General features: G+C 24.9%; 4 protein-coding genes across 4 annotated transcripts; 1 reads left to right on the top strand and 3 right to left on the bottom strand.

Moving 5' to 3' along the window:
* Nucleotides 1-1561: 1561 nt before the first annotated feature.
* On the bottom strand, nucleotides 1562-7059 carry MKS88_005492 (uncharacterized protein; the record flags this gene model as incomplete). The annotated part of the gene is made up of 6 exons (XM_067218758.1): nucleotides 1562-1607; nucleotides 1829-1943; nucleotides 2616-2643; nucleotides 2896-2989; nucleotides 4259-6210; nucleotides 7057-7059. 6 exons carry the CDS (start codon nucleotides 7057-7059, stop codon nucleotides 1562-1564), a joined length of 2238 nt encoding a protein of 745 aa, XP_067070702.1.
* A 2744-nt stretch (nucleotides 7060-9803) lies between these two features.
* MKS88_005491 (uncharacterized protein) lies at nucleotides 9804-10568 on the bottom strand (the record flags this gene model as incomplete). Its single annotated transcript, XM_067218757.1, has 3 exons — nucleotides 9804-9982; nucleotides 10350-10420; nucleotides 10513-10568. The coding sequence occupies 3 exons, from the start codon at nucleotides 10566-10568 to the stop codon at nucleotides 9804-9806; spliced, it is 306 nt and encodes a 101-aa protein (XP_067070701.1).
* A 723-nt stretch (nucleotides 10569-11291) lies between these two features.
* MKS88_005490 (PUB domain-containing protein) lies at nucleotides 11292-13244 on the bottom strand (the record flags this gene model as incomplete). The annotated part of the gene is made up of 1 exon (XM_067218756.1): nucleotides 11292-13244. The coding sequence occupies one exon, from the start codon at nucleotides 13242-13244 to the stop codon at nucleotides 11292-11294; it is 1953 nt and encodes a 650-aa protein (XP_067070700.1).
* A 2790-nt stretch (nucleotides 13245-16034) lies between these two features.
* On the top strand, nucleotides 16035-17780 carry MKS88_005489 (translation initiation factor SUI1; the record flags this gene model as incomplete). The annotated part of the gene is made up of 4 exons (XM_067218755.1): nucleotides 16035-16410; nucleotides 16850-16995; nucleotides 17210-17392; nucleotides 17691-17780. The coding sequence occupies 4 exons, from the start codon at nucleotides 16035-16037 to the stop codon at nucleotides 17778-17780; spliced, it is 795 nt and encodes a 264-aa protein (XP_067070699.1).
* Nucleotides 17781-17981: the final 201 nt, after the last annotated feature.

Raw genomic sequence — 17981 nt, 5'->3', positions numbered from 1 at the left:
TATTCATGTTTCATTATTGTTGACCATTTATAGATTTTATTAATGTATACTATATGTATGTATTTATGTTTTATGTATGTGTTTATGAATACCAGAGAGTACTTTTAATATGTTACTTTTTCTCCCCCCATTTTTTAAATCAACAAGCATTTTATTATTTACTTAGAGTTCGCATTCCTTCCTATTTATTATAGTAGTAATAGACCCTATCAATTTTGAACATTCTCTCATGTAATATTATTATATGTATATATATATATATATATATATATATATGTATTGGGTATATATATGTGTGTGTGCATAAGTAATACGTAAATAACTTTTAGTAAGACAAATGATTTTACTGCAATTTACATAAACGCATCAAAAGGGTGCAGTACGTATATATATATATATATATATATATAATATATATATATATATATATATATATATTTGTGTATATTTACAGTGCGTATGGGGTTGTAATACTGTTTATATGTGTGTGTACACTATATTTTGTCATAGCGAATTTTTTTATTTAGAGACCAACTTTTTGAACAATAGACCTTTTTTTTTAAAAAGTTTTTTATTTAATAATTACGAAAAAAAAAAAAAAAGAGAATACATTAATATATTTTTATAAATTGAACTTTTAAAATAATTATTAAATTTTTGAAATATCAATTTTTTAATAATAAATATATACACCTTTTTGTACGAAGCAATTATTGTGTTCACTAATCGTCCTTCAACTGTCAACCTTCCAAAATATCTACACATTTTTTAAATAAAATTTGAAACGAATATTTTACAAATTACCTTTTTTTTTTTGTTCATGAAATTTAATAATCCACAAAAGAGAAGTTTTTTGATGTATACTCTTAAGGCATAACACTTTGGGGTGTGAAAAAACTATTCTCAAAAATATATGCAAATTATTTCATTTACTATTATTATACATATAAAATATGCGGGAATTTTTACATAGGTATAGATCATTTTAAAATTAATATTATAAGTTCTTTTTTTGTTTTATTTTGTTTTATTCTGTTTTGTTTTGTTTTGTTCTGTTTTGTTTTGTTTTGTTCTGTTTTGTTTTGTTTTATTTTGTTTTGTTTTGTTTTGTTTTGTTTTATTTTGTTTTGTTTTGTTTTGTTTTATTTTGTTTTGTTTTGTTTTATTCGGATTTGTTTTTTTGTTTTTTTTTTATTTCTTTTTCGTTTGATTTTTTCTTACCTTTTTTTCTTTTTTTTTTTGCTGTTTATGTTTATATGAATAAATAAGAAACTTTCTTAGGACAAATTTATAAATTTTCATTTAAGGACAACACTTATTATTATACGCTTGAAAAAATATGTTAAAAAAAATTTATACATATATATATAGTATTTATTATAAAATTTAATAAAAAAAAAAAAAAAGCAAGTCGCTTTTAAAATAGTACAAATATATATGTGTAATGGAAAAAGAATTTCTAAATAAGTAAACAATTATACAAAATACTGAAAATTAAAAAAGAGATAATTACATAAATTTAAAATATATTAATGTCCATAATTATAGTGGTAACCTTTTTCTAATAAGTACCATAGTGGTTCGATTCTCTCAATCTTTGTTTCAAGCTAGAAAAAAGTAAAAAAAAAAAAAAAAAAAAATTATATATATGTACACATTTTTATAAATACCATTGAATTTTTTTAATTTTTTTTCACATTTTTCTTCACGTATATTCTTTCTTTTGTTTTTTTGTTTCTATTCTCATGCATTTATGCAATTTATACTTTTGATCATTCACTTGTTTATTCATTTTTTTTCCTCCTTTTTTAAATATTTCATTTATTACAAGTAATAGTCAGGATCTTCAGCATTTTTGCTATGAATATTCTTTACATTTCTCGAGTTGTAATCACAATGATCAAACTCGTAATCATCATTGTATATATTAACGGTATTTATATCTGAAATGGAAAATAATATTAAAACGTGTATATATGCATACATACATACATACATACACACAAACATGCATACATAATACATACAAACATACATACATAATACATAATACATACAAACATACATACATAATACATACAAACATACATACATAATACATACAAACATACAACATTTATACATATACACATAAATATCTTTTTTTAATTTCGCAAAAGCTGCATTTATATTTAACGAGCTTAGATAGCTTTATTCATGAATGGATGGAATTTGAAACATCCACATATTTTAAAATTACATGCCACTCTATTAGTGTTAATAAATTTATTCATTATTACGTTATAATTTACGCTTTTCTATATTTTTTTATTTTATTTTGTCTATTAAATTAAAGAACAACGTGTACAATAAAATTTCAATAATTATTTTTCTATGTTCATTTTAATAAGTTGGTGTGTGTTTGTGTGTTTGTGTGTTCGTATGTCTTTTAGTTACTCATCAAAATTTTTTTTACGAATTTACACATGTAAAGACTTGCAAAGTCATTAGTTATCTATCTATATAAATATATACACACATATATATATACATAAATACGCATCTATACATATATGTATACTTATGTACATATGTAATGTTAAAAAATTATTAAGAAGGGGGGGGTGAATAATTACTATTATCATCATCCGCTTTGTAATTATCCTAAAAAATAAAAACAAACAAAAGGAATATAAAACAAAATAAAACAATACAGGTATATATAATTAAATATAAAGCTATATTGTATGGATAAAAAAAAAAAAAGAAAAAAAAAGCACATATACATAAGTATTATATATATATATATATATATATTATATTCATACATGTATGTATCATTATTTTTCAAAAATACAAAAACGTTCAGTACAGTACAATAAAGGATGCATCATGCATTTCTTATATAAATTTTACCTTCATGTTGTAATTGTCGTAACTTCTTTCCATGTTTTCACAATTATACAAATCATTTTTTCTTTTTATATTCATATTATGTCCTTGATAAATTCTAACATAAAAAATAAAACACGGAGATAAAAAAAAAAAAAAAATTAAATTATTAAAATAAATATACCAAAATGCACAGTATGAGCAACATTCATTTCGCATTTTCTTGATCTCTTCTTCATTCGCTTATTCTCTCTAGCTCAATTTCTTATTTTATTTTTTCTTTTATATACAATGAATTGTACACAAATGTTTTTAATCAGATTTGTACATATATATTTACACTTATATAATAAATGTTCATATATATATTGCACATACAACATATTTATGTATCTTCAGATATATACGTATATATATACATACATATACACACAAGCGTATCGATATGTACGTACGTAAGTATGTTTGCACGTATATATATATATATATATATATACATGTAATGTATACGTAGCAAGGTATGGACAGTATACGAGCAAATTGTCAAACTAATACACCAAAAACATGACAAAATGTAAATCATCCTATATTTAAAAAAAAAGGATATACACTTATTTTTTTGAACAACTAATATATTCATGTATTAATAAGCATATGTATTCTTAAAAATTTATAAACAGCTGAAAGGTACACACACTCTGATTAACCACAGCACACACATTACACATATAAATATATTCAAGCACATCATGTATGCATTTAGGAATAAATATATATATACAATATTTACTACATATACAAAATTAAATACGATAAGTGGTAACACTTAAGAGAAGTTGGACATACATGCACGCGGTACACCATTATACAATATACAATTGCACACGGGGGGAAAGGCGAAATAAAAAAAAAAAAAAATTTTGCCTTTTTTTCATTATATAGCTCTAAAAATTAATTTTTAAAATTTTCTTAAAACTAAAAAAAATTTATCATCAAAAGGAATGATTACTATATACAAATGTAAAAAATGAAAAGAAAATTTCTTTCCCTTTCTTCTCTTCTCTTTTTTTTTTTTTTTTTTTTTTTTTTTTTTTTTTTTTTTGTCCCCCCTCTTTTTCACACCAAACGGGAAAATGGTTTTCACAAAAATCATTAAACATGAAGACTCGATAATTGGAAACTTCCTTAAGAATACAAGATGCGCAAGTGTGTTGTTTACATAACTACATATATATATATATATATATACAAAAACATATATAACCACCTACTCAAGCAAATATGCCGATATATACAATATAATACATACGTATATATACATAAACACACATATAAACACATATACATAGGTATACATATAACATATGGACTAAGCTGCTGTATTTACTTTTTGTTATAGTTGTTCATTGGGGGTGGCACAGGAATGCTCTGTTGGTACATGTTATTCCTCATGTTGTTGTTATAGGCTCCATTAATATAAGGGTTCATCATATTAGTAGAAAGATTTGGATTAACATTAATAGGAATAGTAGGCATGCTGTTTTGAACATTCTGTGATAAGTTATTAGGAATACCCTTAAAATTATTAACAAATGGAAAATTTCCTTGTTTATAATTCATATTTTGATTAGGTATATTAACATTATTTGGTTGCATGGTTAAATTTGTAGGAGGAGGTGGAGGTAGGTTCATATTTCCTTTTTTATTTAATCCATAATTCATATTATTTTGCATAAGATTATTTTTATATTGTTGTTGGAAATCATTTTTCGATGGTTTGTTTTTATATTTCCCTCCTTTATATTTAATAACATTCATTACATTGTTCATATTTTTCATCATGTTCATATTATTCATGTTCATATTATTCATGTTCATATTATTCATGTTCATATTATTCATATTCATATTGTTCATATTCATATTGTTCATATTCATAGACATATTATTCATCATATCTTTTTTCATTTTGTTATCCCCTTTCCATCCAGATATTCTTGGATCATATTTAAGTGTAAGTCGAGAAATTAAAATACTTTTACTATTAACTGAATATAATTTAAACAAAAAGCATTCATTTACATGACCCAACTTTTCGATTGGATAATCAAATACTTGCGGAGGAATTTTCAAAACGTTATATTCATCTGGATCTTCTACTTTTTCCCTTGATTCGTCATTCTCCCCACTGTTCTGATCATTTCTGTCCTTATTGTTATCTATATTGTTGTCCTTATTATTGTTCGTGTTGCTATCACTATTGTTATCTTTATTGCTGTCCTTTTTACTGTCTTTATTACTTTCGTTGTTATTATCTTTATTTCTCTCGTTTGCACCATCCTTAACGTTTACATTTCCACTAGCATTTTCATTGTCATCATCTTGTCGTTTCTCTTCCTGATTTCCGCAAACGGAACTATTCAATTGATTATTACTTTCATCGTTTTTCTTGTTCATGATATTACTACCATTTTGGTCAGTATCAATATTGGTAGTATCCTCAGATGTGTTACTTACTTTATTACTTTTATTCTTATTATTACTACTCATGTTACTGTTATTATTGGCTAGCTCTGTCATCTTAAAGCAGTAATATTTACACGTCTTAATCCACTCGGGAAATTCATTTACAATTGGCATGTTAAATAGAACAGGCAGCCAATTAGAGTATGCAGAAAAATTTAGTTTATAATCCTTGCTATTATCTCTATACACATTACAAAATTTAGCTAATTTTTTCGGTTCTATGGATAAAAAGGGTAGTTTCGATTTCTTGTTATGCACATCTGTGCTACCGTGTGCTGATAAAGCATTTTTATTACTACTATTGTTATCATTATTATTAGCAGCAGCGTTATTGTTAACACTGCTATTATTGTTACTATTATTGTTACTATTATTATTATTATTGATGCTACTTCCGCTATTATTATTATCATCACTACTAGAATTATCCTCCGGGAATAGTAAATAGACGTAACCATCCGGCTTTATTATATTTTTACTACTTTTTAAAAAACTAAAACAAAATAAATGTAAACGTAACTTAAACATTTCTGTTTGTGGATCAATAAAATCTGGATATCCGTGAAATGACAATCCAGGTAAAATATAATACAGTTCATCAAATGTATTTGGAGGAAATTTCGATTTTAGTTGAACAGGATTAATACCATAATGAATTACTACATTCTTATATAATGATTGTATATTGTTTTTACTTTCCTGTTTTAACTCATTTTCTTTCAAACAACTACAAACTTCTACTATGTCGTTTTCATGCTCCAACAAAAATCCGTTACAGAAGCTAAAGTTTTCATCTCCGAACAGTAATATTCTCTGTACAAAGGGGGGAGAGAAAAAAAAAAATGAACAAAAAATGAACAAAAAATGAACAAAAAATGAACAAAAAATTAATAAATAATAATTAAAAATTAAATTGATACAAGTACTATGCCAAAAAATTTAACGCATTGCATAAAGCGCGCATATAATCACTGCAGTGTACGCAGTAAAACAAACATAAAAATGATGCAAGCATATATTGTTTACACACTGTTATTATAATTATGCACCCGTTATGAGTATATATTATACAAACACGAAAGATGGATAAATAAACAGAGCAAAATGAAACACGAATAAGTAAATACAAAAAAAAAAAATATTTTGGACTGAATGTAATGAAACAACTTGAATAAAATAAATATATAAACGCTTAAGGATTATCTTAATTTTTGTGCACAAATTGTTACATAAAAAATAAGGGAAAAAACAGGCGTGTATATTTATGACTAAAAATGGTATATACATAAACATATATATATATATATATATAGATATATGCAAGCTGATGTAGCATAACACGCAGCAACAATACGCCCATCCATGCATACATACGTATATGTATATATATAGATATGCGCGTATATGTAGAGCCGCTACTTCCGTGCTGATTTTCTAATTTTCTAATTTTCTAATTTTCTAATTTTCTGATTTTCTGATTTTCTTATTATCACCTTTTCCACGTATCTTCGTGAAAACGCACAGGCATATGTATGTACATAATAGATAGTTAAACAAATACAAAGTCATGTACACATATTCGTATGCATCTTACTACTATTGCTACTATTATACAAATAATATATATATATATATATATATATAGTTGTTCCGACTTACCATTTTAACATAAAACGTTAAAAAAAAAATTTAAGGTTAATAAGCTAGAGGCACTGTTTTATTTTTAATAATTATCAAATAGTCCGAACTAACTTGAAATAATATATCTTTTTTTTTAAATAACGAATCCTGCTCCTGTTTCATGTAAAAGGTGATATCTACTTTATTTTGTTATACTTAATTTTGATTCTTCTTTATTTTTACTCTGTTCAATTTTTACTGTTCAGTTTTATATTAATTATTTTTCTTTTCAATCTTTTATGGTTATATTAATATGTACTTAATTTTTTTTTTTTTTTTAGAATTTTTTTTCTTATACACTTTATTATTAATCTTCTTTTTTCCTCTCTCTTTTTTTTTCTTATTTTACTATATCTTACTTTTTCTCTTAATTTACTATATCTTACTTTTTCTCTTAATTTACTATATCTTACTTTTTCTCTTAATTTACTATATCTTATTTTTTCTCTTAATTTACTATATCTTATTTTTTCTCTTAATTTACTATATCTTATTTTTTCTCTTAATTTACTGTATCTTATTTTACTTTATCCTATTTTACTATTTTAAATAACTACTTATAAATTAAAAATTTAATTTTTAAATCGTACTTTTTTTTTTAGATACATATAAAGAAAATTTTATGGTCATAATTGTGGGGCTATGTAAAAACAATTTTCTTAAAAAAGCTGCAATCAGTTACTCAAAATATATATATACTTTATATATGTACTTATATATACTTACTGCATATATTAACTTATTATATATAAATATATATCATATATTCTCATCAAATAGGTAATTACTGTACCTTTCCTTATGTTCTCTTTTAAATGTTATATATATATATATATATATATATATATTTATTTATTATTATTATTTATTATAGTTAAAATAAATATGCATAGAATATTATTATGTACTTGAATATTCAGCGTACATGTACGTACACGTATACTTATACATATATATGTATTATATATATGATGTATAACTATATTTAAAATTTGTACTACATAAGTATATATAAAATATATATATACATATATACGTATATATGTACATATAATACTAGTACAGTTTTTTCTTAATACGTCATATAAATAGTGTACAATAAAAATACAATAACTTTGAATTTTTCTTTTGTAATTCTCAATATATTTATCTAATTCGTTCTCAGTTTTGCCATTTTAGTTCTCACTTGTGTTCATTTATGTATGTATATATATAAATATATATATGTATATACATATGAATAATACGCTTCTAAAATGTATGTTTATGTAAGTATATATATATATATATATTATGAATATTTAAATAAAAGTACATTTTATTACATTTTTCTTTACTCATTTCTTCTGAAAAATAATGTATAAATATATAAATGATATAAATGGATATTAAAAAATAAATCTTTTAACTACAAAAAAATTAACCATACATTTTTTCTTAAAAACTCTAAAATATTTTGATAAAAAACGAATTTATCTTTTTTCCTTTTAACAAGAAATTTTTTTTTTTTTTTATACAAATTATTTTAGTTATTCAAATTTAAAATAAATATTTGTACTATTTTTCTTTTTTAAAAAAAAAAATTTGTGTATATTTTTAATGAGCATACATCCATCTTACATATATGTATATGTATATGCATATGTATATGCATATGTATATGTATATGCATATGTATATGTATATGCATATGTATATATATATATATATATATATATATATATATATATATATATAATATATATATATATATATATACTTACTGTTATACACGATCGTAAATACATTTAACACGTCATGTACGAGTAAATATAAAATTTTATAAAAAAAAAGTTAATGCAACGAACAATGAGTATATAGAAAAATCAAAAGGAAAAAATAGTACATTCATAATGTATTATGTACATATATATATATATATATATATATATATATATATATATACTACTATATGTATGTATTAATAATGCCCCTTTTTTGCTATTTTCGTTTTTTCTTTACTAAACTATCACATGTATACTGTTTTCCTTATTCTTTATTTTTTCTCCTTTTTTTATGTTTCATTTTTTGCAATCATATTTTCCCCCAAATCGTTTTTGTATTATTACCCCCTATGTGTAATTATAGCTATTTAATAATTAGCCAAAAAGAATGATAGAATAAAGAATTAAAAAAATCAAAAAAAAAGAAAAACAAAAAAACAAAAAATAAAAAAACAAAAAAACAAAAAAACAAAAAAACAAAAAATATGTAAGTACTTTTTTTATTTTTTTTATTAAAAAGAGATGTCAAAATACATGTTTATTTACATATGATGAAAAAATTAATATTTTTTCCCAATCCATTTAAAAAAAAAATAAAATAACTACACTCATAATAACTAACAAATGTATTGGACATAATGTAAAGAGTTCACTGGATGTATCATCCATAAACATTTTGTTATGATTTATATGAACGTAGCTCTAAATAATTTTTAATATAAAGTTTTCCTAACAGGCGTACACTTAATTATGTAAACGCATCATTTATGTATATATATATGTAAATGTATATGTGTATATATATGTAAATGTATATGTGTATATATATGTAAATGTATATGTGTACTTATATACATTCAAATGTACATCTGTATATATTCGTGTATATTTGCATTTGTCACTATCTATTTAGTTTATTGCGCTTTAAAAAAATTACTCGTATAGTAATAGAACTTCCTCTACCTAATTCAATAACATTACGGAGATGTACGTTTTTCCTTTTTTTATTTCTTTTATTTTTATCTCTTCCGTCTTTTCTTTTATATTCTTTTCATTTTCATTTTCATTTTCATTTTCATTTTCATTTTCATTTTCATTTTCATTTTCTTTTTCTTTTTCATTTTCATTTTCATTTTCATTTTCTTTTTTTTTGTTACAAAAAATTTAATATAACATGGTGCACAAGAAACACCCAAAACATTTAGTAAAAATTTTATGGAATGTATGTACTTTAACGTATAATGGAGAATAATTTAACTTTTTAAAAAAGTAGCAGATCAGCAAAATTTATAAAATTAAAATATATGTCAGCCAGTGTTCGGAAAATTTCAGTCGAGCTACCGCAAGAGAGATGGTTCCACTTGCTTTATTAAAAAGAAAAAAAAAAAAAAAATAAAAAAAAAATAATAATAATAATAATAATAATAATAATAATAAAATAAATCAAAATAAAGTCAAAACAAAATAAAACAAAATGACAATTTCTTGTAAAATCATTTTTTTTCTAACCTTCTGGCTGATTTACAGTTTTGTGCTTTATTTTGTTTAAAATTATTTCCTTAATTTTTCTATCAACTTTGCTGCATAATTTTTTTTTTTTTTTTTTTTTTGGGGGGTATGGGGGAACACCTTATATATAATGATAAAGTGCTACTTTAACAGTATCCACTACTTTTGTAGCGTTATCGACTTTAGCAATTTCAACAACTTCAACAATTTCAGTTTCATATGCGCCTGTAGATTTGTCCGTAGAAATTCCTTAAAATGTTATTCGAAAAAGGAATGAATGGATAAATAGAAAAGATCTAGCTTGGTCCAACTTCCAAAAGTTTGATATTACATATTATTATATACATGCGTTTTCATATGTATGTATGTATGCAATGGGCATATTTACAGCTGTACGCACACATACGTGAACACGTACATACTAAAATGGACGAGTTTAAAACTGTAAACCGTTAACAAAATTAAAGTTTTATGCTTTAGGCTAAAATATCTTCAAATGTATTTTATACGCATTATATTACTATGCTATATACAAAAATTAAAATTAATAAGAAAAAAAAATTGTTTTAAAATTATGATGAGAATGATTTAAGAATAAAGTAAAATTTTGGAAAATTTAGTTGTTACGATGAAAAATAGATACTTAAAAAAAAAATAATAATAATAAAATAATTAGCTTCAAAATATGCATAAGACAAAGAAGGGAGCAGTTTCACAATATAATAATAAGTGAAAGGGTAAATATGCGCCCATATTTACTCGTATGCAGGAGGGGTTTATATATATATATATATATGAACACAAATGTAGACCTGCACGCGTGCATGTATGTGGATATATAAAATAACGTAATACGCTGCATACAAAAAAAAAAAAAAAAAAAAAAAGAAAAAGGTGGATGGTACTACCATTTTCCTTCAAAATGTTTTACCTTTATACCGCTTAATCTTTTTTAAACAAATTTTTGAAAAAATGCTTTATTTTTTTCTTGCCTTTTATTGAGTTGCTATTTTGGTTTTCATCCTTATTGTTATTAAAAAAAAGGTTCTCCCTCGAACGATTATTTGCTTTTTCATTATTATTCCATACATTATGACTGCTCCTATTATTATTAGTTATCTTACCTGAGTACCTGTGTTTGTCATTCTTGTCATTACAATAATTTTTATGAGTGTTATATTTTTCGTTATGCAGTTTTCTAATATCATTCAAAGCTTGTTGTTCTTGCATATTTTTTTGATGAATAACAAGTAGTTTATTATTCGTAGCTGGTGCAATACTGTTCGATAAATTTTGTAAATTTTTTATTTTTTCTAAAAATAATTTATTATTAGAATGATCATTTTGATTTATTTGTTCTCTTTTATCTTCCGCTTGGTAGATTTTCACACTACTGGTACTAATTCGTGGTACCTTTTTATTCATCATGTTCATAATAATATTAACAGAGGATAAAACAAAGTCGAACAATATAGACTCCTTATCCGTAAGATTATTTTCAAATTTCCATATCATATGATCATACTGACAGATTGAATCACTACGTTCATCATCAAGTTGCGCATCGTTTTGATATTGCACATCCGTATTAGCATAATTTGTGTTAAAGCTTAGTATCTCAAATAATAATTTGGATAAATTAAATATATCATCACTTGTTAAAAAGGTATTTCTTATCTGACTATTACTAAATTTAATAGTTTTGAATTTCTCTTCTTTCGAATGATAACTTATATTGCTAAGCAATTTATATAATACTATAAAAAAATTTTCAAAATGTAATTCTTGTTCTTGTATTGCTATCTTTTTTTCTTTATAATGACTTATTAATTGTAATATAATTCTATCTAATACAATTGTCAAGTTGACAAGCACGTCTTCACCTATCGTATAGAAGTTTTTGGAAGCTATATTTCGTTTTATGTGTTCGTTCTCTAGTAAAGGCTTTCGAAACAGTACTTCCAAAAATGTTCTGTTCGTTTTTTCCACGCAATTATTTTTCATCTCCTCATTTTCATCCTTACCCTCTTCTTCTTCCTCAGTGAAGTGGTGCCCTTTGTCCATTTGTCCATACTTGTTTTGAGAGCATTCATTTTGCAATATTTTGTCTTTTAGATTCTTAAGCAATATATCCTGTTCACTGCATGAAGTTATCTCCTTTTTGTCATCTAACCATTCCTTCTTTTCCTGTTCTATTTTGAAGTGATTCCCCTTGCTATTTAAATTTACTACTGCTCCTTTTTTGTCTTCCCCTTTCTTTATCCCTCCCTCATAGCTAGTACTCCTTTCCTCCTCGATACCGCACCTTTTGTGGCTCCTAGTTCTGCTACTGTTACTGCTACTGTTACTGCTACTGTTACTACCACTGCTCCTTTTACTATCACTTCTCCTTTTACTATCACTGCTCCTTTTACTATCACTTCTCCTTTTACTATCACTGCTCCTTTTACTACTATTAATATTACCATAACTATTGCAATTGTCACTGTGTGCACGTATACTATGATTCCTTTTATTTTTTAAAACATTTTTTTGATGATCCCTTTTGCCGTTTCTACAATTTATTGCTCCTTTGAAGTTTATTTCCTCCTCGTTTAAGTTTACTTCTCCCTTCTCATAACCATGCAAAGCATTCTCATTATGCATGCATTCACCTTCTTCTCTTTTGTCATGTTGAAGATCCATATATCCATCATCCTCTTTTCCATTAATTTTCGATATAATATTCATCAATTCCATCAACGCATTGTCATCTATTTGATACGCTTCTTTCCCTTGAGACTCACATGACTGTAATTTATTATGAAAATATAATTTTGTTTCTTTTTCAATTTTTTTTATGTCAATGTTTACAAAATTATCTTTTAAAAAACGTACACATTTTTCAAAGTTCATTATTGAGTCATGTAAGTTCATAATATGTATGAAGGTTTAGTATTCCTGTATTTTAGGGTATAATATAAATGAACAAAAAGTAGCTAAAATTACAAATGCGTCATGTAAAAAAAAAAAAAAAAAAAAAAAATATATATATTTATATATATATTTATATATATATTTATATATATATTTATATATATACGAATTTATACGTGACATGCTAAAAATTTGCGTTTTATCATCATGATTTCTTTAATTTGATACATGGTATTTTGGTTTACTAAGCTATCCAAAAAAAAATAAAAATAATTGTTATTTATATATACGGTAAATTATCAACTGTGAAAATTATTTTATTGCATTTTTTTTTTTTTTTTTTTTTTTTTTTTTTTTTTTTTTTTTTAAATTACATAGAACAAAATAAATGACAATTACGAGTTAAGCTTTGTATATTTGTTTAAATTTTAAGATACATAAAAATTAAAAAGAAAGTTAAATAAATATTCGAAGCGGAGAAAGAAGCGAGTTCTCAACAGGAATATGCGTACATAAGCTTAGAGGTACGTGGACGATTAATGTGTGTACATGGATATACATCCTTGCAAGAACACACACGTATAAATACACGCGTACGAATACATGTGCAAATACATGTACAAATACAAGTACAAATACATGTGCAAAGTGCAGTATTTGATACAACGTTTCACAAAATTGTAATTAAAATAAAACAAGCTGTACTTTTGTGTTCTCTGTTCATCATACAAAATCTGAACCAACATAAATGTGCAATAGAAGTAATTAAAGTTCGAAAAAGGCTTTTTAATAAGCGCAGTATTTTTAATACGCGCAAATATTCCCCCAAGTACATAATTGCACGCATATGTTTTTAAAATATTTTTAGCCCTGTCAGTGGTACAACTGAAGCGGTTCTTATTAATTCTAAATTTTGTTCATTTTTATTGCGACTAAAAAAATATATAGTATGCGCAACTAGATCCTTTTTTATGCCCTTACTATTTTGAATCCCTCTATTAAATTGATAAGAGAGGCCTAAACAAATTATAGGCCACGACGTACACACATATACGAGTATATATACTTGCACATGTAATATATAATATGTAATATGTAATATATAATATATAATATGTAATATATAATATGTAATATGTAATATGTAATATGTAATATGTAATATGTAATATGTAATATGTAATATGTAATATGTAATATGTAATATGTAATATGTAATATGTAATATGTAATATATAATATGTTATATATACATGTGTTAAAGCATATATGAGTGTCCACTTGAATACATAATTTTTTTTTTCCGCTGACAGTATTTGCTTCCAGTTTATTACTGAAGTAGCAACGTGAAGCAATAAAAAAATAAATAAATAAAATAAATGAATAAATGAATAAATAAATAAATAAATAAATAAATAAATGAATAAATAAAAAAATAAATAAATAAAATAAATGAATAAATAAATAAATAAATAAATGAATAAATAAATAAATGAATAAATAAATAAATGAATAAATGAATAAATGAATGAATAAATAAATGAATAAATGAATGAATAAATAAATAAATAAACGCAGCAAAGCAAAGCAAAGCAAGACAAAACAGGACAAAATAAAATCAAATAAGGGTATTCCCTTTTAACAATTAAAAGTTTTATACACGCGTCTGTACGTATAAAAGAAATATACGGCAAAACGAAATTTACCGTTTTCTTAAAATATACATAATTATGTAGTTGATAATATGTCAATCGACTGAACAAGTTCAGAAAAAAGCTTTAACAAAAAATAACAGAGAGAAAAGCTTAGGTGTTTATATAACAGCGTTAGTTATACGTGCACAGATACTATTTGTATGTCATACCGTAAATATATATAAATATACGCATATATGTGTGTAGTTATATATACATATATATATATATATATATATATACGTATATACTCATATGTAACACTTCTCACTGTTCGAAAATTGTTTAGCTTAAAAAACTTCTTAATATTGTCGATATCCTAATTGTATAATTTTTTTTTCATAATAGTGATATTTCATAATTTAAAAAAAAAAAATAAAAATACGCAAACATATTGAGAAGAAGCAAACATAAATATGAACATATAAATATATAGAAATAAATGAGCAAAACAATATTTCCCCATTTAAATATACATGTGCGCTTGTTCACATACGTATGTACATATATATGTACATTAATAAATTACATTTATTACTTCAATATATAGGTACCAACTTTATATATATGTTCCTGTATGTTGAGATCTTAACACAATCCAAAAAATTTCGAACACTGTATATTTTATTACATACACAACATACTGCAAAATTTGGTACATGTACATATTGCAAAATTTGGTACATGTACATATTGCAAAAACTGTTACTTACGCATATTGCATATATCGCTGCACTACGTTTAGCTCACATTATCATTACACAGTTCGTTCTCATTGTGCACACTTCATCTGTGTACCACATGAACAAGTATTATGTGAATGCGATCAATACAGTAGTATTATAATTTAATTTTAAAATGGCAAAAAGTATTTTTGTTAGGTTTATCTCAAAAAGAATACAAGAGCTTTTTTTTACATAAAAATTTTGGGGAATATTTTTACTACCTCCGTAAGTAGTATTTTCGCTCAAGAGCATATTATATAATAAGTCATAGGTAAGAAAAAGGATAAAACGTGAAAAAAAAGAAAGCGAATATTATTTTTTTTTTTTGAATAAAAAAAAAAAAAAAAAAGATGGAGGAGTTACAAGAACAATTTGATAAAATAAAATTAACATCGGACGCGGAGGTCGACTTGGAAGAACCGGAAAAGATATCTCACCGAAAACTAAGACTTATGAAAATGAAAAATAAAAAAGAAGAAAAAAAACTTAAGAAGCAAAATTTTAAAGGTTCTTCAAACAATAAAATTTCATTGGCTAATAACAAAGATAGTAATGATAATAATTACAGCGATAAAAAAAGTAGTAACAAACAAAATGAAGAAAATATAAATGATATTGAAGATGATGTAAAACATAATAATACGGATAAACAGGATTATTTAGGAGAAAATACTTCCCTCCAGAGTAAAAAGAAATATGAAGTAGTTAACGTGGAATACTGTAAAGGTGAGAAGGGGAATATCAAACACGAGATACAGCCTTTTTTTCTTATGTCGACCTAGCGCGCACATCATGTATATCATGTGTTCGTGTGTTCGTACATGCACCTGCACGCTCCTACCCTGCTTTTTCTTTTTCCATTTGTTGTGAAGTTGTTATAACACCTTAGACATTTTATGGCATTTATATATATACGCTCTCACAAGCATGTTCATGGCTTCCACTCTTTGATTTATGTAGTATAGATATACAGCATAAGCGGGAGAATACGTCTTATTTTTACTTCCGTTTTATTATTCCTTTTAAGTATTACTCCCTTTTAATCATTATTCTGTTACGATCATCGTTTTGTTATGATCATCGCTTTGTTATGATCATCGCTTTGTTATGATCATTTGCTCTGTTTTTATTGTTACTTTCCTTTTATATGCACCTTCCTTCGCAGTGTGTACAATGCCCTATGAATACTGCGAGTACGGGAATGCTTTCAATGAATGCAAAGAAATGAACAAAGAGAAATTTAGTTATGATATTGTGAGCAATAACGCAGAAAGTAGCAGTAAAAGGAAGACAAAGGAGGCACCTCAAAATGTAAGGAAGTGCATCCATGCATACATATACATATATATACATATGTATATATGTACATGGACGTGTATATATACGCCTGCTTAACTGAGCACAGGAGTTATAGCGATCGTAATGCTGCATATTGTAAGCGCATATAAGCATCCAGTGTTCTATTTTTTTATATTTTTATTTTATTTTTCGTTTTCATAATTTTTTTTTTTTTTTTTGTTCTTAGACAACTCAAAAAATAACAATACAGAGAAAAACGAGAGCACGAAAAAAAGTTGTAACAGTTGTAACAGGACTGCATCAGTATGTTAAATTAGAAAAAATTGCCAAGATATTTTCTCGCTTTTATGCATGTGGATCCTCGGTTATAAAGGGCACTGATAATAATCCTGACCAGATAGACATACAAGTAATCCCACACAATGCAATCTAGAAACAAGCATACATGCATACACGCAAAAATATATACACACATATTCCCATATACACATATCCCCATATACACATATCCCCATATACACATATCCCCATATACACATATCCCCATATACACATATCCCCATACATATATATCCCCATACACACATATCCCCATACATATATATCCCCATACACACATATATCCATGCACATACGTATACATATATTCAGTTTATGTTCCCACTTTTGCCAACTCAATCCCCAATTTTATCACCCACTTTTCGCAGGGAGATGTAGAACACAATATTATAGACGTGATAATGAAAAACTGCCCAGAATTAACTGAAGATTGCTTTGTTATTTTACCCCCCAAATAACTGTGTATCAACTGCGTAACCCTTTTTTCCCAGATTCTGTTGTATAAGCATATATATATATATATATATATATATGTGTATATATGCATTTTTGCATTTATGTATATAAGCTTACTTTCCTGCCCACATGCCTACATGCCATAGGAATGTGTATTCATGTTGATACAAATTAGTGAAAAAAGGGAGAATATAAATTTTTTT

This window comes from Plasmodium brasilianum, chromosome 14 (assembly GCF_023973825.1).
Source record: "Plasmodium brasilianum strain Bolivian I chromosome 14, whole genome shotgun sequence".
Classification (NCBI taxonomy): domain Eukaryota; phylum Apicomplexa; class Aconoidasida; order Haemosporida; family Plasmodiidae; genus Plasmodium; species Plasmodium brasilianum.
This window is presented reverse-complemented; position numbering and strand designations above follow the sequence as displayed.